The sequence below is a fragment of the Eretmochelys imbricata genome, chromosome 1 (genome assembly GCF_965152235.1).
Source record: "Eretmochelys imbricata isolate rEreImb1 chromosome 1, rEreImb1.hap1, whole genome shotgun sequence".
Taxonomy (NCBI): Eukaryota; Metazoa; Chordata; order Testudines; family Cheloniidae; genus Eretmochelys; species Eretmochelys imbricata.
Genome location: NC_135572.1, coordinates 8,532,266 through 8,552,187, shown reverse-complemented (window position 1 = coordinate 8,552,187; position 19,922 = coordinate 8,532,266). Strand labels below are relative to the sequence as shown.

Here is a 19,922-nt window from a genome sequence, read left to right as displayed (position 1 = left end):
AGCAGGGCGCCCCCAGGCCCAGCGCCTGCCTGCGCGGGGTGACCAGGCTTATTGCTAGGGGAAGAGGCTTTGTGGGGTCCGGGTCTCCCCCTGGGCGGCAGCTCGGGGTTCACAACCTCGGGGCTGCCCATGCTGGGGCCCCCTGCTCCCTGGGGGTCTCCAGGAGACATGCACACATGGCAGCCTCCCGTGGCCGGGCTGCGGGGCGCACGGTCTCCCAGCAACCCCCAGCCTAGCCACCCCGTCGGGGCCCCCCTCGGGACCGCCGCTGTCTCCCTTCCAAGCGCCGGCCCCGCCGGAGCCTGCTTAGCTCGCGCGCTCTGCCGCCCCGCTCTGAGCCGCCGCCTGCAGCTCCCGCCCTTTGCCGCCAGAGGCCGCTGCGGGGCAGCGCGGCGCCCGCCGGGGGGCGGGGTCAGGCGGCCGTAGCCTATTGGCTGCCAGCGGGAAAGGGGCGGGGCCTCTCCTGGTTCCTGCCCCGCCCCGTGCGGCGGCGCGGCGGTTGGCGCCTCCGCTGTCAGTGTCCGAGCGTGCGGCGGCAGCGGCGGCAGCGCTTCAGCCGGCTCCGCAGCTGGGCCGCGACAGCGGGGTAACCGGCCACCGGGGCTCCGCCCGGAGGGGAGACACCTGCCGGGGGAGGGGCCTCGGGAGAAACTACCGGGCGCGCGGGGAGCGACGGCGAGTCTGGTGCTGAGAGGGCTGCCCGGGAGAGACCATTGCGGAGGGGTGGGAGGGGGGAAGGCTGGCCTGGCCTGGCCCGGGAGAAACCATTGCTAAGGGTCAAGGGCTGGCCTGGGTGAGACCATTCGTGCGGGGAAGGGCTAGCCCTGGGGGAAACCATTGCTCAAGAAACAGGGGTCAAGGGTTAGCCTGGGTGAGACCATTGCTGGAGGGGGGGAAGGGTCAAGGGTTAGCCTGGGTGAGACCATTGCTGAGGGGGGTGGAAGGGTCAAGGGTTAGCCTGGGTGAGACCATTGCTGGAGGGGAGGGGAGGTTAAGGGTTACTGTGGGTGAGACCATTGCAGGGGGGGGAAGGGGGAGAGGTTAAGGGTTTAGTCTGGGGGAAACCATTGCTGAGGGGATAGGGGGAGGTTAGTTAGTGTGGGTGAGACTATTGCTGAGGGGGGAAAGGGGTTAAGAGTTGGCCTTGCTGAGACCACTGGTATGTGGGGGAAGGGCTAGCCTGGGAGGAATTGTTAGCGGTGTGGCGGGGGAGGTTCTGAGCAGAGGGACTAGAACCAGCATTAACAATCTGAACCTGTTCCAGGACACCCCAGGCCTGCTGCGTGAGAGCTGCCCCAGGAGCAAGGAGGACTAATCCTTGGAGAGGCCAGGCCTACTGGATGAGCAGACTGTCCCGGGAGAAGCCTGGAGTTGATAGGCACTAGGTCTGACGAGTGAGAGGTGTTCTGAATGCTGCTGGGATTTCTTATGTTCTGCTCGGACATACTCTCTTGGGAAAATCCACGATTGAACAGATGCTGTTGATTTAAACTGGGATAAAAGGAAAAAAAAATTCCTAAAGTAGCCTGTCCTATCCAACAGACCTGGGATAGATCATCACTCAAGTCTTGAAAGAGAGCTGTGCTGGAAATAAATTGGGCCAAACAAAGAGAGATTCTGGCCAATGTTTTGAGTCAGAGAAGAGTTGCTGATAAACTAACCTGGAAATCCCAAAGATAAACTGAGATTTGCTGAAGTGCATAAAAAGAAATCTTGATCAAAACTGAGTGAAAACCAAAATTTGGATTAAATGGTTTAGAGGCTTTTCGGATTAAACTGAGAAACCTGCCTTGGGTAAAGATACTAACCCTGGGAGGCAGCAGACAAGGCTAACCTGTTTCCAGTGGTAAAACTACTGCAGGGTTGTGCTGCTGAGGTGGGAACAGAGGATCGGACAATGGGTGTTCTACCACTTTTTTTTTTTTAAGGGAGTGCTAGCAAGAAGCAAAGAAAGGGATAGGTTACCTGGTACCTGGCAGAGTCCAGGTCTGTTAGTCTCCAGCTGAATAAGGTGTCCCTGTTTGGCATTTTTTTTATATTTTGTATTGTAATAGAGGATTGTGGCATCTGGGGCTTTTTAACACTTTATTTCATTCTGCGTTTTTAAAAATTCTTCTTTGCGTCTCTAAAAGAATGTGCGTTAGTGTCTTTGCAAATATCTGGCTCTTGAAAGGTATCTGATTAAAATGCACGTTGTTTGAAATTTAAATTAAAGCTTTAAGTTGTCACATGCACGGACATTTAGTTGACCAAAAAATAATCCTTTCAAACAAGTCTGGATTATTTTAGTCTTGCTAAACAGTTTGGAATCTGCAAGTGTGTTGCCTGTGAATGGTTAAACCGTGGATGTTGCAGCATTTTGAGCCACAGAGACTGCTGGAAAATCATTCATGCAAAAAAAAATTTTTTTTTGAACTTTAGTACCAAAAATGTTCGGTATTTTTAATCTTGACTAGTCTTTAAAAATACAAGACTTGAGTGAACTTTCTTCAGGGTGAGGGAGGCTAATTAAAATCTGTTTTATTTGGAGATAAATTTAATTGTGAGGCTGGTTTTTGGGAGAAAGCATAGACCTAGGGCAAAATTTCAGTTTATGCTGGAGGGTGGGAAAAGAACCTCAAAATATCTCCATCCTTTACTTCTGTAGTCTTTGGAATTAATCAGGCACCGCTCCTGGGATATCAGACACTTTACTTCGTACACCATTTTGGGATATAAAGGTGCAGAGTGAACTAAGAAACTTGAACATATCCATTGGGGACTGATGCTGAGGAAGAGCTGACATACAAAGGGATAAAGGCTGTAATATTATACAGAAATGGATGTGTGGTCAAGAGTAGCAGTGTGGATCCTGTGTGGTTTTCTTCTGCACCAAGGACAGGGGGAGAGGCCCCCAGGTACCCATTTGGATGAAACTGCAATTGCAGGTAAGGAAAAGGCTTCAGAAATGGTGTTTTTATTTCCCCTCCTTCCCAGCGATGAGGAAAACATTAGAGCAAACTTACTGCTCTGTGAAACCTGTTGGTAGTCACAGGTAGGGCCTATATGCTGTTAGCTTTGATTATCTTCTGTCAAAGAACTAATCAGTTTTAGTTCATGATGCTTTAAATTTTACATACGTTGCAAGGGATTGGTTTGTCACATGATGAAACTTAGAATGTTAAATTAAAGTTTGCAGCTTCTTCAGTAAGGGACGTCCTCAAGAAGATATAACATGTCAGGATAGTGTAGACCCTGTAATAAATGAGATGCACTGTTGGTAGAAAAATGCTCAACAGTTTTGAGAATCTTGCTCATGAGTTAGATTGAATTGATGTGTCAGGGAGTCAGGATGGCACATGGCACTTAGTCTGAAACCCATTGCTTTCAGAGAGGTTTAAGATGACTAAACGGCAATCTCTTTATTTCAAAACAGATGCCAACTATTCACCAACTGCAGATTATTTCACTGTTTGTTGTGGATACTGACTTCATCCGTTTGGGAGATTTCAGATTTAATGTAGTTTTTGGTTCTCTTTTTTTTTAAAGCCACCTCTCCAAAGAATGCAAAGAGCACTGTCCCAAAATATAAGGGGGAAAGATAAAAAGGAGAAATTGCATACTTCGCATACAAAAATCACGAGTCTAAAAATATTTTTTTCACTATTGCCCTAGTGACATTCTCGGGGAAATAAGCATTTGATCACGTCTTGGCAGGGAGAGAGAGAATGAAAGTATGATAGCTGAATTTCTTGCTGTCTAGTCCTGTTCCCCCCCAGCCCATCCCGAAATCTGTCTGTCTCACTGGTTCCCAGTAGGCAAATGTTGGCCTTGCATAAGCACTTGACTCCTTTGCTGACAGCTTGATCGTCTCAGTAGAGGAGTGAAGGTTTGAATAGGTCATTTTTGGACTGATATACCTCGACTCCTAGTGATTGTCCCTGTATGTCAGGATTGAGGTCTAGTAGAGAAATTTGTTTGCTGTTGCTGCTTTTACTGTCGCTATCTGTGGATAAACAGTGGCCTCCAGTAGTCAGGGCTGCCAGTCCTGCACGTTTTACCAGCACTGAATTCAAATGTGCACACAAGAAAATAGAAGAGTACCCTATGAGCACTGGGAGACAAAAATATAGTTGATTTACGTAGCAGAAAAAATTGTTGCAAAAATGCTCTCAGGTTGGGTGCAGGCAGCTTTTAACAGCCCAAACATAACTTCTCTCTTGAAAGTGTCCCATCCAGCAGTGTCGTCAGCATCTGGGTGGCTCCTATAGCTGGAGGTACCCAAAAGCATTAATTGCATTCAGAAATGGTTTGAACCTGATCAGAAAACTCATGAATGCAGATTTCCAAATAAGTAATGCTTCATCAGTTAAGGAGTGAAGATCAGGGTCTCTGGAATAAACGGAGGAATGGCTGATTTATGAGTGCTGAGTAGTGTGTGTGTTAATTTTAATACTGTTATGGTACATTTCACTTGTGTTAGTAATCAATAATTTTACTTGGTTTTAAAACTGGCTGTTACTAACAGTGGCAAACTCTTGAGTCCTGAGGTGAGAGAGAGAGCATGAACCTGGTACGTCCTCTCTGAGCAGTGATAATACTGAGTTCCACGTTGACAGTGTAATGCTGATTCACATGAATTTTTCCCTTATGTTAGTCAATGGCATAACTAGTTGATATGTTCCAAATCTTTTTGAAAGACTGGCTTTCATTCTTGCATTCTGTGTATGAGATGCTTCATGGTTTTAGGTTTAAAGCAACTTCACATCCAGCCTGCTCTGACAAGGAAACAGGATCTCGGCAGTCCTTTTGAAACAGGGTTTGTGCCTCCAATGAGCCTTCAAGTGGGATAGTTTTTGAAGGCCTCGCAGAAATGCGGCAGCCCTGGTGATTCAGTTTCTGACTTGTTTTTATCTCTAAATGAGAAGCAGTCAATTGCAGTGCGGTAGAGGAGAACTGTGTGAGGTACTCAGTCTCTGGTATAGATTACCTGCAGGCAGGCTTTCCCTTGTAAGGGATTCCTATTCACTGTATGTACTCCTGTCTGTTCACGTCTAGTCAATATACAATTTCCATTTGTTTTTTTGGATAAAAATAACTTCAGATTAATATGTGTGGCACCTAGAAAGAGTACCATAGTGATTACAGTCCAGAAACCAGCATAGAGATAAACGAGGTCTGACTGGACTGCATAGACACATGTTGATGCATAACAGAGGTATTCACTCCTGAGGCCAGTAATTCATGGCCTTTAACTACTCTGTGTGTTTGAGTAGCAGCCGTGTTACTCTGTATTAGCAAAAAGAAAAGGAGTACTTGTGGCACCTTAGAGACTAACCAATTTATTTGAGCATAAGCTTTCGTGAGCTATAGCTCACTTCATCGGAACTGAATGCATCCGATGAAGTGAGCTGTAGCTCACGAAAGCTTATGCTCAAATAAATTGGTTAGTCTCTAAGGTGCCACAAGTACTCCTTTTCTTTTTACTCTGTGTGTGTTCCTTTGTTGGATAATCGTTGAAGGTTTTATTGTGGACGCCACACTCGGTTCAGAAGGCCCATAGCAAAAAGGCTCTTTAAGATTTGCTTTTTAGTTGTCGTAGTTACTACTTGTATTTAAGTGCAGAAGGCCCTCATACACCACATATCACTTTCTGCCTCATGCAGTCCTCTAGGAACAGTCAGTATGAATCCTTTTAGTTGGATGCATGACTATACATTACTGTTATCATTAAATAGATGCAAACAATCTAGGACTACTAGGTTTTGAAGTGAAGCACAATTGGCTTTCTTTAATGTGGCTTGTTTTTAATATTTACAAAAACTGATTGCGGTGGTCACTTGTCATCTCTGTAGAAGGTGATGAGATTCTCAGAAGCAGCAGAAAAGCAGTTTACTCAGGAAGCAGAGGTGTGGAAGTTGGAACAGTAGTTGCTGATTAGGCTCTTTCTGCTTTCAGAGGTGTAGATTCATTTGCACACACTGGTAAATTACATGCTTTATACTGGATATATGTGTATGTTTGTGATTTCTAGGCAGTTTAGCCCTGAGTTTAGAACTGGTAATTGTGTGTGTGAAGTGTAATTGATTAGCCTCTCGGAAAACCGCGCTTCAGACTGTGTTCAGCTTGTACACAATTATCTTCATGGGCATCTGTTCTCTTTGAAAAATGAGATAATGATTAGCCTTTTCACATCTAGGTGTCTGGTTCAAGTCTAGCTACAGTTGGTAGTGCTGGAGAGGCTAGTTGTCTGGTCACTTATGAGGAAATGAGTTGGCGGTACTATATAGTTGATTTTTTTTTTTTTTTTTTTTTAAGGCAGGAAGGGACCAATATGATCATCTCCAGTCTGACTTCCTGCATAATGAAGGCCAAACACCCTCACCTAGTAATCTCTGCATCAAGCTCATAATTTCTGTTTGAGCTGGAACAGAAGCTTCATTAAGACATCCAGTCTTGATTTAAAGAGTTCAAACATCTCTAGGTCAATTGTTTTAATGGTTAATTACCTTCATGGTCAAATTCTCATCTTATTTCTAGTCTGAATTTGTCTGGCTTCAGCTTCCAGCCATTGGATTTTGTTATGCCTTTATCTGCTAAGTTTTAAAGTGCTGTACTATCAGAAATCTCTTCCCCATGTAGGTACTTGTAGAACATAATCAAGTCTCCTCTAATTCTTCTCTTGGATAAACTGAATAGATTGAGCTTCTTAAGTCTCTCACTGTAAGACATACTTCCTAGACTTCATATCATTCTTGTAGCTCTTTTCTGAACACTTTCTAATTTTTCAATATTCTTTATGAAGTGTGGACACCAGAACTGGACACAGTATTCCCGTAATGATCTCGCTAATACAGTATAAAGAGGTAATATCTCCCTACTCATACTTGATATTCCCCTGCTTATACATTCAAATATTGCATTTACCCTCTTAGCTATAGCATTGCACTGGGAATTCATGTTTAACTGGTTCTGTACCTTTACTCCTAAATCCTTTTCAGTGTTCCTGCATTCCAGGATACAGTCCCCCATCTCGGAAGGGTGACCTGCATTCTTTGTTCCAAGACATATGACCTTGCATTTGGTTGTATTGAAATGTCTTTTTGTTCAGATTAGAGCCCTGTGACCTGACCTGAATCTGAGTGGGACCCGGACTACGAGCGTCGGGTCTGGGTTGGGTGGGAAAAGAACAAGACCCTCTCAACATCAGGGCAGATCAGGTCAGCTCTCCTTCTCCTGCCCTTGGGGTCTGCATGGCAGTGGCTGACAGCTGTATGCCCTGCTCCTCCTGTCCATTGCCTCCCCGCTGCATGGGTGCATGGTATGGGGCAAGTATGCCACTGCACATATGTAGTGCAGCAGGGAGCAGCGAATGGCAGGAGCAGTGTGTGTGCAGCTGCCAGTGTATGCTACCCTGCTGACCCCATGGCAACTCATATTCAGGGAGGAGGGGGAAGGTTTGGAGTTGGTTTGAAAAATGATGTGACCTGGTTGGGTCAGGGTGGACTTAGGTCTGGGTCAGGCCTAAAGGTTCAGTCTGATCAGAACTCTAGTTCAGATGAGTCTGTTTTACCAAGCCATCTGAGTGATTGTTTACCCATCCACCGATTTTTTTTTTGTATCGTCTTCAAATTACCAGCAATGAAAAGTGGGCAGCCTGTTCACTTTGACTTAAATTCATCTCCTGTTTCTGTCTCCATGTTCGTAACAGGTGTCTGCGCATCTGCTTTCCTGTGTCTTATTCTGACTTGTGTCCGTACTATTTGTAAGGAAAAGGCTATGCCTTCCTGTTCCTGCTGGGAGAAATGCCGGACCTTGGTGGGATGCCTTGTATGTAGGGAATCAGTTTGTTCCTCCTTATGGCATGGCCCAGATAAAGTAAAGATCCTTTCCCCTGTTAACATTATTGTTGTGATACTCTCTGGATAACAGCTGTGGTAGATAGCATTCAGAAAGTATAGCTTCTAGTAGTTCTTGCACTAACTGAGTAGCTAAACTGCAGTTGCTGACTTAGTTTGCTTCCCCCATTTCATAGAATCATAGAATATCAGGGTTGGAAGGGACCTCAGGAGGTCATCTAGTCCAACCCCCTGCTCAAAGCAGGACCAATCCCCAATTAAATCATCCCAGCCAGGGCTTTGTCAAGCCTGACCTTAAAAACTTTTAAGGAAGGAGATTCTACCACCTCCCTAGTGTCAAAGTTTGACTCAGACTCGCAATTTATCAGACCACTGTTTTATTAGCAAAGCTGCTCTGCTAATACATTTAGATGTGAGCCCCCCAAGTGGGGCTTGTGTCTCTTAATTTGTACAGTTTTTGGAGAACAAGTTACAGAGAAGTTACAGAAAAAAGATTTTAGTCACCACCCTTCGAGATCCCTGAGACCAGTCACGTATCTTTAATTACCTGCCACCCTTAACAATCTCCTTTAACAGCTTTCAGTTAACTTAACTAATTGCCCTTCACACCTTCCATTCTGATGCCTGCTTCTTAGACGTGCTGGCTCTATCTTAATTGCTTCTCCATTCAAAAGCTAACTGTCCCTACATGTGCTCCCTCAGATACTTTGTAACATGTTTTGGCATGCCCTCTCATATACAATGTATCCAGCATATCCCCTTATACAATGCTATACTTATACAGTGTTATACTTCCACACTAGGTAACGCATTCTAGTATTTCACCGTCCTCCTAGTGAAAAAGTTTTTCCTAATATCCAACCAAAACCTCCCCCACTACAACTTGAGACCATCGCTCCTTGTCCTGTCCTCTTCCACCACTGAGAATAGTCTAGAACCATCCTCTCTGGAACTACCTCTCAGGTAGTTGAAAGCAGCTCTCAAATCCCCCCTCATTCTTCTCTTCTGCAGACTAAACAATCCCAGTTCCCTCAGCCTCTCCTCATAAGTCATGTGTTCCAGACCCCTAATCATTTTTGTTGCCCTTTGCTGGACTCTCTCCAATTTATCCACATCCTTCTTGTAGTGTGGGGCCCAAAACTGGACACAGTACTCCAGATGAGGCCTCACCAATGTTGAATAGAGGGGGACGATCACGTCCCTCGATCTGCTCGCTATGCCCCTACTTAAACATCCCAAAATGCCATTGGCCTTCTTGGCAACAAGGGCACACTGCTGGCTCATATCCAGCTTCTCGTCCACTGTCACCCCTAGGTCCTTTTCCGCAGAACTGCTGCCTAGCCATTCGGTCCCTAGTCTGTAGCTGTGCATTGGGTTCTTCCGTCCTAAGTCCAGGACCCTGCACTTATCCTTATTGAACCTCATCAGATTTCTTTTGGCCCAATCCTCCAATTTGTCTAGGTCCCTCTGTATCCTATCCCTGCCCTCCAGCGTATCTACCACTCCTCCCAGTTTAGTATCATCCGCAAATTTGCTGAGAGTGCAATCCACACCATCCTCCAGATCATTTATGAAGATATTGAACAAAACCGGCCCCAGGACCGACCCCTGGGGCACTCCACTTGACACCGGCTGCCAACTAGACATGGAGCCATTGATCACTACCCGTTGAGCCTGACAGTCTAGCCAACTTTCTACCCACCTTATAGTGCATTCATCCAGCCCATACTTCTTTAACTTGCTGACAAGAACACTGTGGGAGACCGTGTCAAAAGCTTTGCTAAAGTCAAGAAACAATACATCCACTCGATTAGATTAGTCAGGCATGACCTTCCCTTGGTGAATCCATGCTGACTGTTCATGATCACTTTCCTCTCATATAAGTGCTTCAGGATTGATTCTTTGAGGACCTGCTCCATGATTTTTCCAGGGACTGAGGTGAGGCTGACTGGCCTGTAGTTCCCAGGATCCTCCTCCTTCCCTTTTTTAAAGATTGGCACTACATTAGCCTTTTTCCAGTCATCCGGGACTTCCCCCGTTCGCCACGAGTTTTCAAAGATAATGGCCAATGGCTCTGCAATCACAGCCGCCAGTTCCTTTAGCACTCTCGGATGCAACTCGTCCGGCCCCATGGACTTGTGCACGTCCAGCTTTTCTAAATAGTCCCTAACCACCTCTTTCTCCACAGAGGGCTAGCCATCTCTTCCCCATGTTGTGATGCCCAGCGCAGCAGTCTGGGAGCTGACCTTGTTCGTGAAGACAGAGGCAAAAAAAGCATTGAGTACATTAGCTTTTTCCACATCCTCTGTCACTAGGTTGCCTCCCTCATTCATTAAGGGGCCCATACTTTCCTTGGCTTTTTTCTTGTTGCCAACATACCTGAAGAAACCCTTCTTACATTTCTCTACATTTCCTTGAAAACTTGCTGGCTGTGGCCTGGAAATCACTTGACCAGAGTTGTAAAGTACTCTCCCTCTGGCAGGGATGTGATGAAAGGAAAGGTCCCAGTGCTTGATTAAGTTGCAGTAGGATAAATGCTTTTGTCCTGGGCTGGGGGGTTTTGCTCCTTGGCTGCTTCCACACCATAACAGTTACTTGATGTTTTGTCCTCTGTACAAGTTGCACTCCACTGCATTTGAGGGTAAATGGAAGAAAATCCATTAAAAAAAGTCCTCCCTTATTTCCCCAACTCCAGGAGTGTTATGGGAATGTGCTTTAATAGGAGCTCCCTTAAAGCATTAACTACACTTTCTCATACTAGAAATCCTAAGCACTCTTTTTGTGTGGCTCCACTTAACTGTTGTTTTCAAGCTCCTGGAACAATTTGCTGCTCTATCTATTGGTTAGGCAAATAGTGACCTGAGACTTCTATTTTTCTGCTTAACTTTGTTTTGTTACTTCATTCTCTCATCCCATTTGTCTATTTTGTCCTCCTGTTGTCTTGTCTGACCCCTGGACCATAAGCTCTTTGCAGGTAGGGACAGTCATCTTTATTGCTTGTCTGTCGAGGAAGTAGCACAATGAGGCCTTAATTCTTGACTGGAGCTCCCAAGTGCTACCAGAATACACACAATCAAAATGAATAGGATGCCAGAGGAGCAGCTTGAAAGCATGTTGTTGGGACAACTTCATGTTTCTAAAGCACTGGTCGAGAACTGTTTATCCTAGATATGTCTAAGGCCCCTTTTCCCTTGGAATCTAAGTGCCATGTAAAATTCAGAAGTATCTAGTCTATAACAAAATAACTGTTATTTCCCTCAGTTCCCTGTGAACAAGGGTAGGTGAATATAAGTTTTGACTCAGTCTTTGGGGATCCGAAAGAAAAGTTTTTGATCCTTGCCACTTGCATGTTATAGTAAAATCATCATAGTCAGTGCCCTGCATATTTTGTGATTCTGTGGTGCTGAGTTTTCTGGTGAATCCCTCTGTAGCTGATAAATTGTGCTCCATAATCTTTGATTTAAAAAGAAAACTTGTTTCTAGTTCTCTTATGGTTACAAAGAAAGCCTTGAAAACATTAATGGAGTGTAAACCACTGCGAACTGTGCGTGTGCAGACAGTCTGAAGCAATACTTCAGAAAGTTGTGAACATCTGAATGGTTCATTGACTCTAAAACCTAAAGATGCTAATTTAAATATCAACATTGCTAACTGTTTGATCATATTAGCAGAATCATAAAAGTGTAGGACTGGAAGGCACCTTGAGAGATCATCTAGTCCAGTCACTTGCACTCAAGACAGGACTAGGTAAGAACTAGACCTCTTGACAGGGGTTTGTCTAACCTATTCTTAAAAGCCTTCAGTGATGGAGATTCCACAACCTCCCTAGGCAATTTATTCCAGCGCTTAACCACCCTGACAGGAAGTTTTTCCTAATGTCCAACCTAAACCTCCTTTGTTGCAATTTAAGCCCTTCGCTTCTGTTGTATCCTCAGGGATTAAGGAGAACAATTTTTCACTCTTCTCCTTGTAACAACATTTTTTTAAGTACATAAAAAGTTATGTGGCCCCCCTCCTCCAAGTCTCCCCTTCTCCAGATGAAACAAATGCAATTTTTTCAGAAACATCCACCCAATATGTTGTTCCACAATTCTGAACTGTCCCCCCCCACCTTCTCTGATGCCAGAAGCCCCTCTTTTCCCTGCCCAGCTGCCACAACCTCCAGCTTCTCCCCAGTAGCTTGTAAGGGTATATCTACACTGGCATTACATTGCTGGCAGTTACATTGCTGCTCAGAGAGTTCTGAAGGGAAACCGCTGTTGTGTGTTCACACTGTCAGCTGCCTGTGCAATAACATGTTCACACTTGCGGCACTTTTATTGGTATTCGTGGTGGTGCACTCTGGGCAGCTATCCCACAGAGCATCTCTTCCTCTTCTGCTGCTAAGAGTTGTGGGAAGGCAGAGGGGGTCGCGGGGCATCTTGCGTCCTGTCCCAATGCCCCATGATGCATTGCAATCCCTGTGTTTCCGTCTGCATTTGGCACCATCTTTCAGTGGTTTGTGTTCTGCACACTCTGCCTCTTTGGTCTGCAGGAATGGATCCCAAACTGTTGACCAGTATGCTGCTCGCTCTTACTAGCACGTCATGAGTGGCAGTGGAGTTATTCCTTAAACTACAAAGGCAAGAGGAGTTCAACATTGATCTTGCCAAGTGTAGTAGCTACGACATGAGATTGCTTGTGGCATTCATGGAGGTACTACAGTGGAATGCTGCTTTTGGGCTTGGGAAACAAACTTTCGGATGAGGAAAGCCGCATTCATGGGACTGTGTGATGAGCTCGTCCCAGCCCTGCATTGCCAGGACATGAGAATGAGAGCTGCCCTGTTCTAGAAGTGTGTGGTGATTGCACTGTGGAAGCTAGCTACTCCAGACTGCTACCGGTATCAGTCGCTAACCAGTTCGGAGTGGGAAAGTCAACCGTTGGACTCGTTGACAGAAGCGTGCAGGGCCATTAATCGCATCCTGCTCCGAAAGACCGTGACTCTGGGCAATGTGCGTGACATTGTGGATGGCTTTGCACAAATGGGCTTCCCTAACTGCGGAGGGGTGATAGATGGCACGCATATTCCAATTCTGGCACCAGACCACCTAGCCACCGAGTACATTAATCGGAAGGGTTATTTCTCTATGGTTCTCCAGGCACTTGTGGATCACCATGGGTGTTTCATGGACATTAAAGCAGGCTGGTCCAGAAAGGTGCATGACACATGCATCTTTTGGAACACTGGCATGTTCAGGAAGCTGCAAGCCAACACTTGCTTCCCAGACCAGAAGATCATTATAGGGGAAGTCGAAATGCCCATTGTGATCCTGGGAGATCTTGTCTATCCCTTAATGCTGTGGCTTATGAAGCCATACACGGGGAACCTTGACAGCAGCAAAGAGCCGTTCAACAACAGGTTGAGCAAGTGCAGAATGACTGTTGAGTGTGCTTTTGGCCATTTAAATGCCCCCTGGCACTGCCTATATGGGAGGCTGGCCGTGGCCGATGACAATATTCCTATGCTTATAGCCGCATGCTGTACGCTCCATAATATTTGTGAAGGCAAGGGTGAAAGCTTTACTCAGGGCTGGACCGCTGGGGCTCAGCGCCTGGAGGTTGAATTTGAACAGCCAGAGACCAGGGCTATTAGAGGGGCGTAGCACGGGGCCATAAGGATGAGGGATGCCTTGAGGTAGCAATTTGAAGCTGAAAGTCACTAGTATTTGTTTAAGAGTGGTAGCAGTATTAGTCTGTATCAGCAGAAAGATCGAGGAGTACTTGTGGCACCTTAGAGACTAACAAATTTATTAGAGCATAAGCTTTCGTGAGCTATAAAGCCCACTTCATCAGACGCTTGAATAAAGACTGGGAGTGGATGAGTCGTTACACTAACTAAAAACTATTTCACCATGCTAATTTTCCCCCTACTGTTACTCACACCTTCTTGTCAACTGTTTGAAATGGGCCATCCTGATTATCACTACAAAACTTTTTATTTTTTTTATTTTTTCTCCTGCTGATAATAGCCCACCTTAATCGATTGGTCTCAATAAGAGTTGATATGGTAACCCCCATTTTTTCATGTTCTCTGTGTGTATGTGTATAAAAAAATCTTCCTACTGTATTTTCCACTGCATGTATCTGATGAAGTGGGCTTTAGCCCACGAAAGCTTATGCTCAGATAAATTTGTTAGTCTCTAAGGTGCCACAAATACTCCTCATTCTTTCTGCTAATATTTGTTGCTATTTTCGGGAGTGCAATGCTTGTAATGCTAGGAGGCGATTGTGATTGGTGCAGGTGATGCACTGTGAAGGTTTAAGAAAATTGCCTGTTGCTTTATAGGGCTCTGTTTGCTTTCAGTAATGGAATAAAGATTGCTTTCAAACCAAAACAATTATTAAAAAACAACTGGAGGAGAGAGACAAACAAAAAAAACACATCAGCACTGTGGGGGATGCGGGCAGGGAGGGTCCCAGGAGGAGGTGGGGTCCCGGGACGGTTAAAGATTTGTGTATGTCCAGGTATCATATGCAGCCGTGTCCTTTGCAGTACAGTGCAGCGGGTACTGGACTTCAGCAGGGCTGCGGAGGGACGGGTGTTTAGTGCAGTGGGTAGTGGGAGTCCACAGGGCTGGACTGTGACGAATGCAGCAGGTACAGACTGGAGCCAGGAGGTTGATAAGAGTGTGTCGGCGGTGTCTGGGGGGGGCGCATGTGAAAGAGTTTTGTGACAGCGGCTGCAGGGGAGGGCAGTGCGGAGCTGCTCGGTTTGCATTATTGGTAATGCCTGGAGCGTGTCTGCTTGGTGCTCCATAATGTTTGAGCCTCTTCATGGCTTTGTTCTGGCGCGCCGTGTTCTCCTTTTGGTCCCTCTTCTCGCTGTTCCACCGCTCCTTCAATTCTTGTTTTTCGGCCACGGAGTGCATCGTGACATGACGCAGCAAGTCCTCTTTAGTTCTTCATGGCTGCTTTCTAATTCTGCGCACCTGTTCAGCCGGCGATAACAAAGAGGGAGGTTGGGCTCCCAAGGTCCTCTCTGTGAAGCTAAAACATAACATTTTACAGAAGCAGTGTTGTTTGCAACACACAGACCACTGATTCAGTGATTTAAAATACAGCCACTATTCACATTCCTGTCACTAACTGGCTGACCCCAGGCAAGGACACTTGAGCCACAAGACCCCCACATTTGTGAGTAACTGCAGGGGCAGTGGCAGTCAGTGTTCCAGGACTGTACTCGGCACGTGGCTCTTGGGGAAAGCCAGCATTGTAGGGGGGGCCTTATAATCATTCCTGTCCTCACATTTTCCACAGGCTATGTTCATTATGGAAGATATCTCGCTGCTGAGGGTGAGCAGGGAATCAAGGGAGGGTTTAGGGAGTCAGGGTGGCTTCCCTCCGAACCAGAGGGTAAAGAGCCACCCTCTCAGCCTGAGTGGGCGGGGCCAGACCAAGCTTACGCCAATCCCCGGAAGGGGAGGGGTGGGACAGGAAGTACAAAGGGCGGGGCCCTTTGCCCAGTGAGGAGAGCACCAGGGAGGGAGACAGACACAGGCTGCTGGCTGCTCCCTCGCGATCCTGCTGCTGACCCAGGGGAGGCCCTGGGCCAGGAGGAACCTGACCGGGAGGAAGGCCTGTGGCGACCAGGACTGCCAGCCGCTGAGTACCCAGAGGACCTTGAGGGGCCCGGCTGTAGCCCAGGCCAGCGTGAGTCTGACACAGAGTGGGAGCTGGAGCTGCCAGCAGCGGAATACCTGCACGGGCTGGAGGGACCCGAGAGACCCGCTTGAGAGACTGGGTAGGAAGTAGCACAGACTCTGGGGCCTCCTCTCCAGTTTGCACTTTGCCAAGCTCCGATAGTGACTGGCTAACCTCCGGGGTTGAGAAGAGCTCCTGGCTGCATGCATCTTTGACCTCAGAGTCATCCTATGCCTCTGGGTCCCCCTTCCCCTCCACATCCTTGTCCAAGATTTCCCTTCCAGGCTCAGTCCACTGTCGACTGGCACGCGAGCCACTGAAGTATCCACGGTGGCCTTCGCAATGGAGGTGGGGTCGCCACCGAGTAATGCGTCCAGCTCTTTGTAAAACTGGCAGCTCGTGGGCACAGCACAGGAGCGGCGGTTTGCCTCCCGTGTCTTGTGGTAGGCATTCTGCAGCTCCTTCACTTTGACCCTGCAGTGTGTCCCGGTCATGGCCCCTTTCTGTCATGCATCGTGAAATCTGTCCGTAGGTATAATTCCTATGGCTGGAGCACAGCTGGGCCTGGACAGCCTCCCCTCCCCAAATGCTGATGAGGTCCAGCAGCTTGGCACTGCTCCAAGCGGGGGATCGCCTGGTGCATGGAGCAGGCATTGCCACCTGGAAAGATGTGCTGAGACCACTGCTTGCGTCACCGAGCAAACAGGAAGGGGACTTTCAAAATTCCCAAGGACTCTATGGGGTGGGGTTCACGGTTGTTCACCTGAGGGCAGGGAGTAGAGTTCAAACCGATGACCAGAGAGGCGAGAACAGGCATTGTCGGACACCTCCCAGAGGCCAATTCCAGGACTGTAATTGACCAGGTGTCTACGCTGGCACCACGGAGCTGTAGTCCCGGTGCAGAATGCTGTATGCCTCTCGTCAGGGTGGTTTTTTTACAGTGCTGCAACTGCACAGTTTCTGTAAACTAAGTGGCTTGGCCCTGTGTACACCTCGAGAGTTATACCGCAGAAAGCTGCCAGTGTAGACAATGCCTAAGATGCAGCTATGAATTGTCAATGGAAAAATCTTTGGCATATTGAAAATGTGGGAATAAAGTACATTGAGTTAATATAAAACCAGACTAGCTGAAGTATTACTGAACTGGTTCATTTTTCTATTCAATTAACCCCCCCATATTTAAATGAAGCTGCTGGAGAACTTCATCTGTCACACGAGGGTGCCATACAATCCAGGAATCTTGCTGCAAAATGTAGATTCAGTTTACTGTAGAATACACAGGCCCTTGAGATAAAGCGGAAAGCGAAGAGAGACAAACACCTGGATTAGTGAATAATGTAAAGAAGCAAAAGAATTTGTGAAGAGAAATGGCACAGATAAGAGAACTGAGTATTGCAAGATTAGAGAACCGAGTGGGACATGTGAGTTGAAGATATCAACAGTGAAAGACAAGCACGGGCAAAGTAATTGACAGGATCAAGCAACGAAAATGGAAAGAATATTTTGAAGAGCTGTACAGTGTGCAGAACACAATAGGTGCAATGGTCTTGGAGAAGCTTCCAAATACAAACAACGGAAAGCAGATGTGGGAATTCTTAGAAGTAGTAAAGCTCTTGATAGAAAGTTTTGAAAGAGGAAAATGTGCCAGGAGGTGACAATGTAACTGCACAGCTGTTGCAAACAGGCAAAGTAAACACAGTAAAGTTGATGCACAAGTTGTTTAACAAGATTTACAAGGAACAGTGAGTGCTGAGCGAATGGGGGAAAGCAATAATAGTACCGATTTATTAAAAAAGGATAAGAATAAATAGAGAGGAATCAGCTTATTGAGTATTCCAGGAAACATATTCACCAAGATGTTGCAGAGGAGCATGAAGAAGGAAGAAGTACGTGGAAACGGCATTGCAGAGGAACAGGCTGGATTTAAACCAGGATGAAGTAAAATAGATCAGTTATTTGTGATAAGACAGGCAAGTACATCATCGGCAACCCCTTGAGATACCTCATATGTTTTATTTTTCATTGGTTCTTTGGTGACTGAGGAGTCCAATCTTTGAGCCACAGGGTTGTTGGCAGATGTTGCAGGTGGTGTTGGAAGACAGGGTTGGGTCACGATTGCTGCGTGGCAGTTGTCTTTCCTTTCTTTTCTGGTGTTTTTCTGCGACCAGGGCATGTGGATTTTCCTCAAAAGTGGACGTTCCCTCTCTGACAAGTCTTCACCAGTTATCCCTATCCTGGGCTGCTGTCTCCCAGTGTGTGGTGTCGATGCCACATCTCTTGATGTTTATCTTGAGGGTGTCTTTAAAGCGTTTCTTTTGGCCTCCCCGTTTCCTTTCTTGTTCGGTGAGGTTGGGCATACAGCAGTTGTTTTGGTAAGTGCACATCAGGCATGTGCACACAGTGCCTGCTCCACCTCAGCTAGTGCTGGATAATCAGGGTTTCAACACTGAAGATTTCAGAGTAGCAGCCGTGTTAGTCTGTATTCGCAAAAAGAAAAGGAGGACTAGTGGCACCTTAGAGGATGTCGACATTAGTGCAACAATCCTCCCACTTTATATTGAGGATCTTCCGAAGAAAGTGCTGGTGCTGACGTTCCAGGTTTTTCAGGTGTTTTCTGTAGGTCACCCAAGTCTCACAGCCGTAGAGGAGAGTTGGGATTAAACTAAAAGTCTAGTATGTGTTCTGATGTTGTGATTGTTAAACACCTGGCCAGATAATCTGCCACAGGCAAGACAGGCGCAGTGGATTCTGTGCTCAATCTCGACATCTATGTCTGCAGTCTGTGAGAGATGGCTGCCAAGAGAGGCAAAGTACTCTACATTTCCAGTTCTTCTTTGTCAGTGTAGATCTTCCCTGCTGGGTCTGATGATTGACTGGGGACTGCCGGGTGGAGAATTTTGTTTTGCTGATGTTCAGAGTTAGCCCTAGGCTTTTTGTAAGCTTCAGAGAAGCAATTAAGGACTCTTTGTAGATCCTCCTTTGAGTGTGCAACGACAGCACAATCATCTGCATACTGGAGTTTGGCTACTGTTGCCAATATTACTTTAGTTCTGGCACGGAGATGAGAAAGGTTGAAAAGGTGGCGGCGGTCAGTCCGATATTGGATGCCAATTCCCTGTGGTAGACGGTCGTGGGTTAGTGTTTTCATAGCTGCTAAGAAAATGGAGAAAAGGGTGGGTGCCAGTACACAACCTTGTTTTACACCAGTTCGGATGACAAAGGGCTGAGAGTTAGAGCCACTGCACAGGATGGAGGCAGTCATCTGGTCATGGAGGAGTCTTACAATGGTGATAAATTTGCCTGGGCAGCCAGACTTTGACATGATTTTCCACAGAGCCTCACGATTGACGGAATCAAAGGCTTTGGTCAGATTGATAAAGGCTGTATACAGCTCCTGGTGTTTTCCTTGACATTTTTCCTGGATCTGCCTGGCTGCAAAAATCATGTCGGTGGTGCCTCGTCATGGTCTGAAGCCACACTGGGACTCTGGAAGTACTTTCTCTGCAAGAGGGAGCAGGCGATTCAGTAAGATTCTAGCAGGGATCTTTCCAGCGATGAGGGCAATACCTCAATAATTGCCACAGTCAGTCCTGTCTCCCTTTTTGAAAATGGTGACAATGTTAGCATTACGTAAAACAGCAGAGATTTCTTCAGTGCACCAGGTTTTGAGGAGCACCAAATGAAGCTTGTTAGTCAGTGTTTCTCCCTCCACTTTCAGTACTTCATCTGGTATGCCATCAGGACCTGGAGCTTTATTGTTCTTCATTTGTTTAATTGCTTTGTGGACCTCCTCAGGTGTTGGTGGTTTGGCAAGAGTTTCCCAGATTGGGTACTGAGGGATGGAGTCAATGGTTTCATCCGTCACAGTTGATTCTCGATATAGAAGCTTTTGGTCGTGTTCCTTCCAGCACTCTTTGATGGATGTGTTATCTTTAAGAAGGGCGCTACCATCTTCAGAGCTCAGAGGTGTGAGGCCACGTGAGCTTGGTCCGTACAGGGTCCTTGTCTCACAACAAAAGCTCCACATATCATGTCTGTCAGCGAATGTTTGGATTTCTTTTGCTTTGTCCTCCCACCATTTGGTTTTGATTTCTCTGATCCTCCTTTGAACTTCAGTTTTGAGCTGATGGAAAGAGCTCTGCTTCTGACTGGATAGTGGTTGAGTTTTGCCAGTTGCAGAAAGCTTTTCTCTTCTGGTCCCAAAGGGCTGTAAACTCAATGTTGTTGTAGTCAATCCTGTCTTGATGGTGGCGGGTAGCAAGGCTGATGGATTCCTCGCAAGCCTCATGTATGGTCTGTTTTAAGGCTTCCCAGTCTTTTTCGACACTTGTGTTGTTATTTCCAGGTGTGCATATGGTCAGTTTTTCACTGAGGATTGTTTAGAAGTCTCTTGGTGCACTG

At 46.5% G+C, this 19,922-nt stretch overlaps 1 protein-coding gene across 4 annotated transcripts in view; it reads left to right on the top strand.

Moving 5' to 3' along the window:
* Positions 1-473: 473 nt before the first annotated feature.
* The window catches only part of STIM1 (stromal interaction molecule 1), a 196,070-nt gene continuing 176,621 nt past the window's right edge, over positions 474-19,922 (top strand). For 2 of the 4 annotated variants that reach the window (XM_077824248.1, XM_077824002.1), the window contains exons 1-2: positions 474-586; positions 1,265-2,927. In XM_077824248.1, coding sequence (XP_077680374.1) covers positions 2,819-2,927 — 109 coding nt within the window. In that variant the 5' untranslated portion in view covers positions 474-586; positions 1,265-2,818. The other 2 variants (XM_077824160.1, XM_077824083.1) reach the window with 2 other exon arrangements.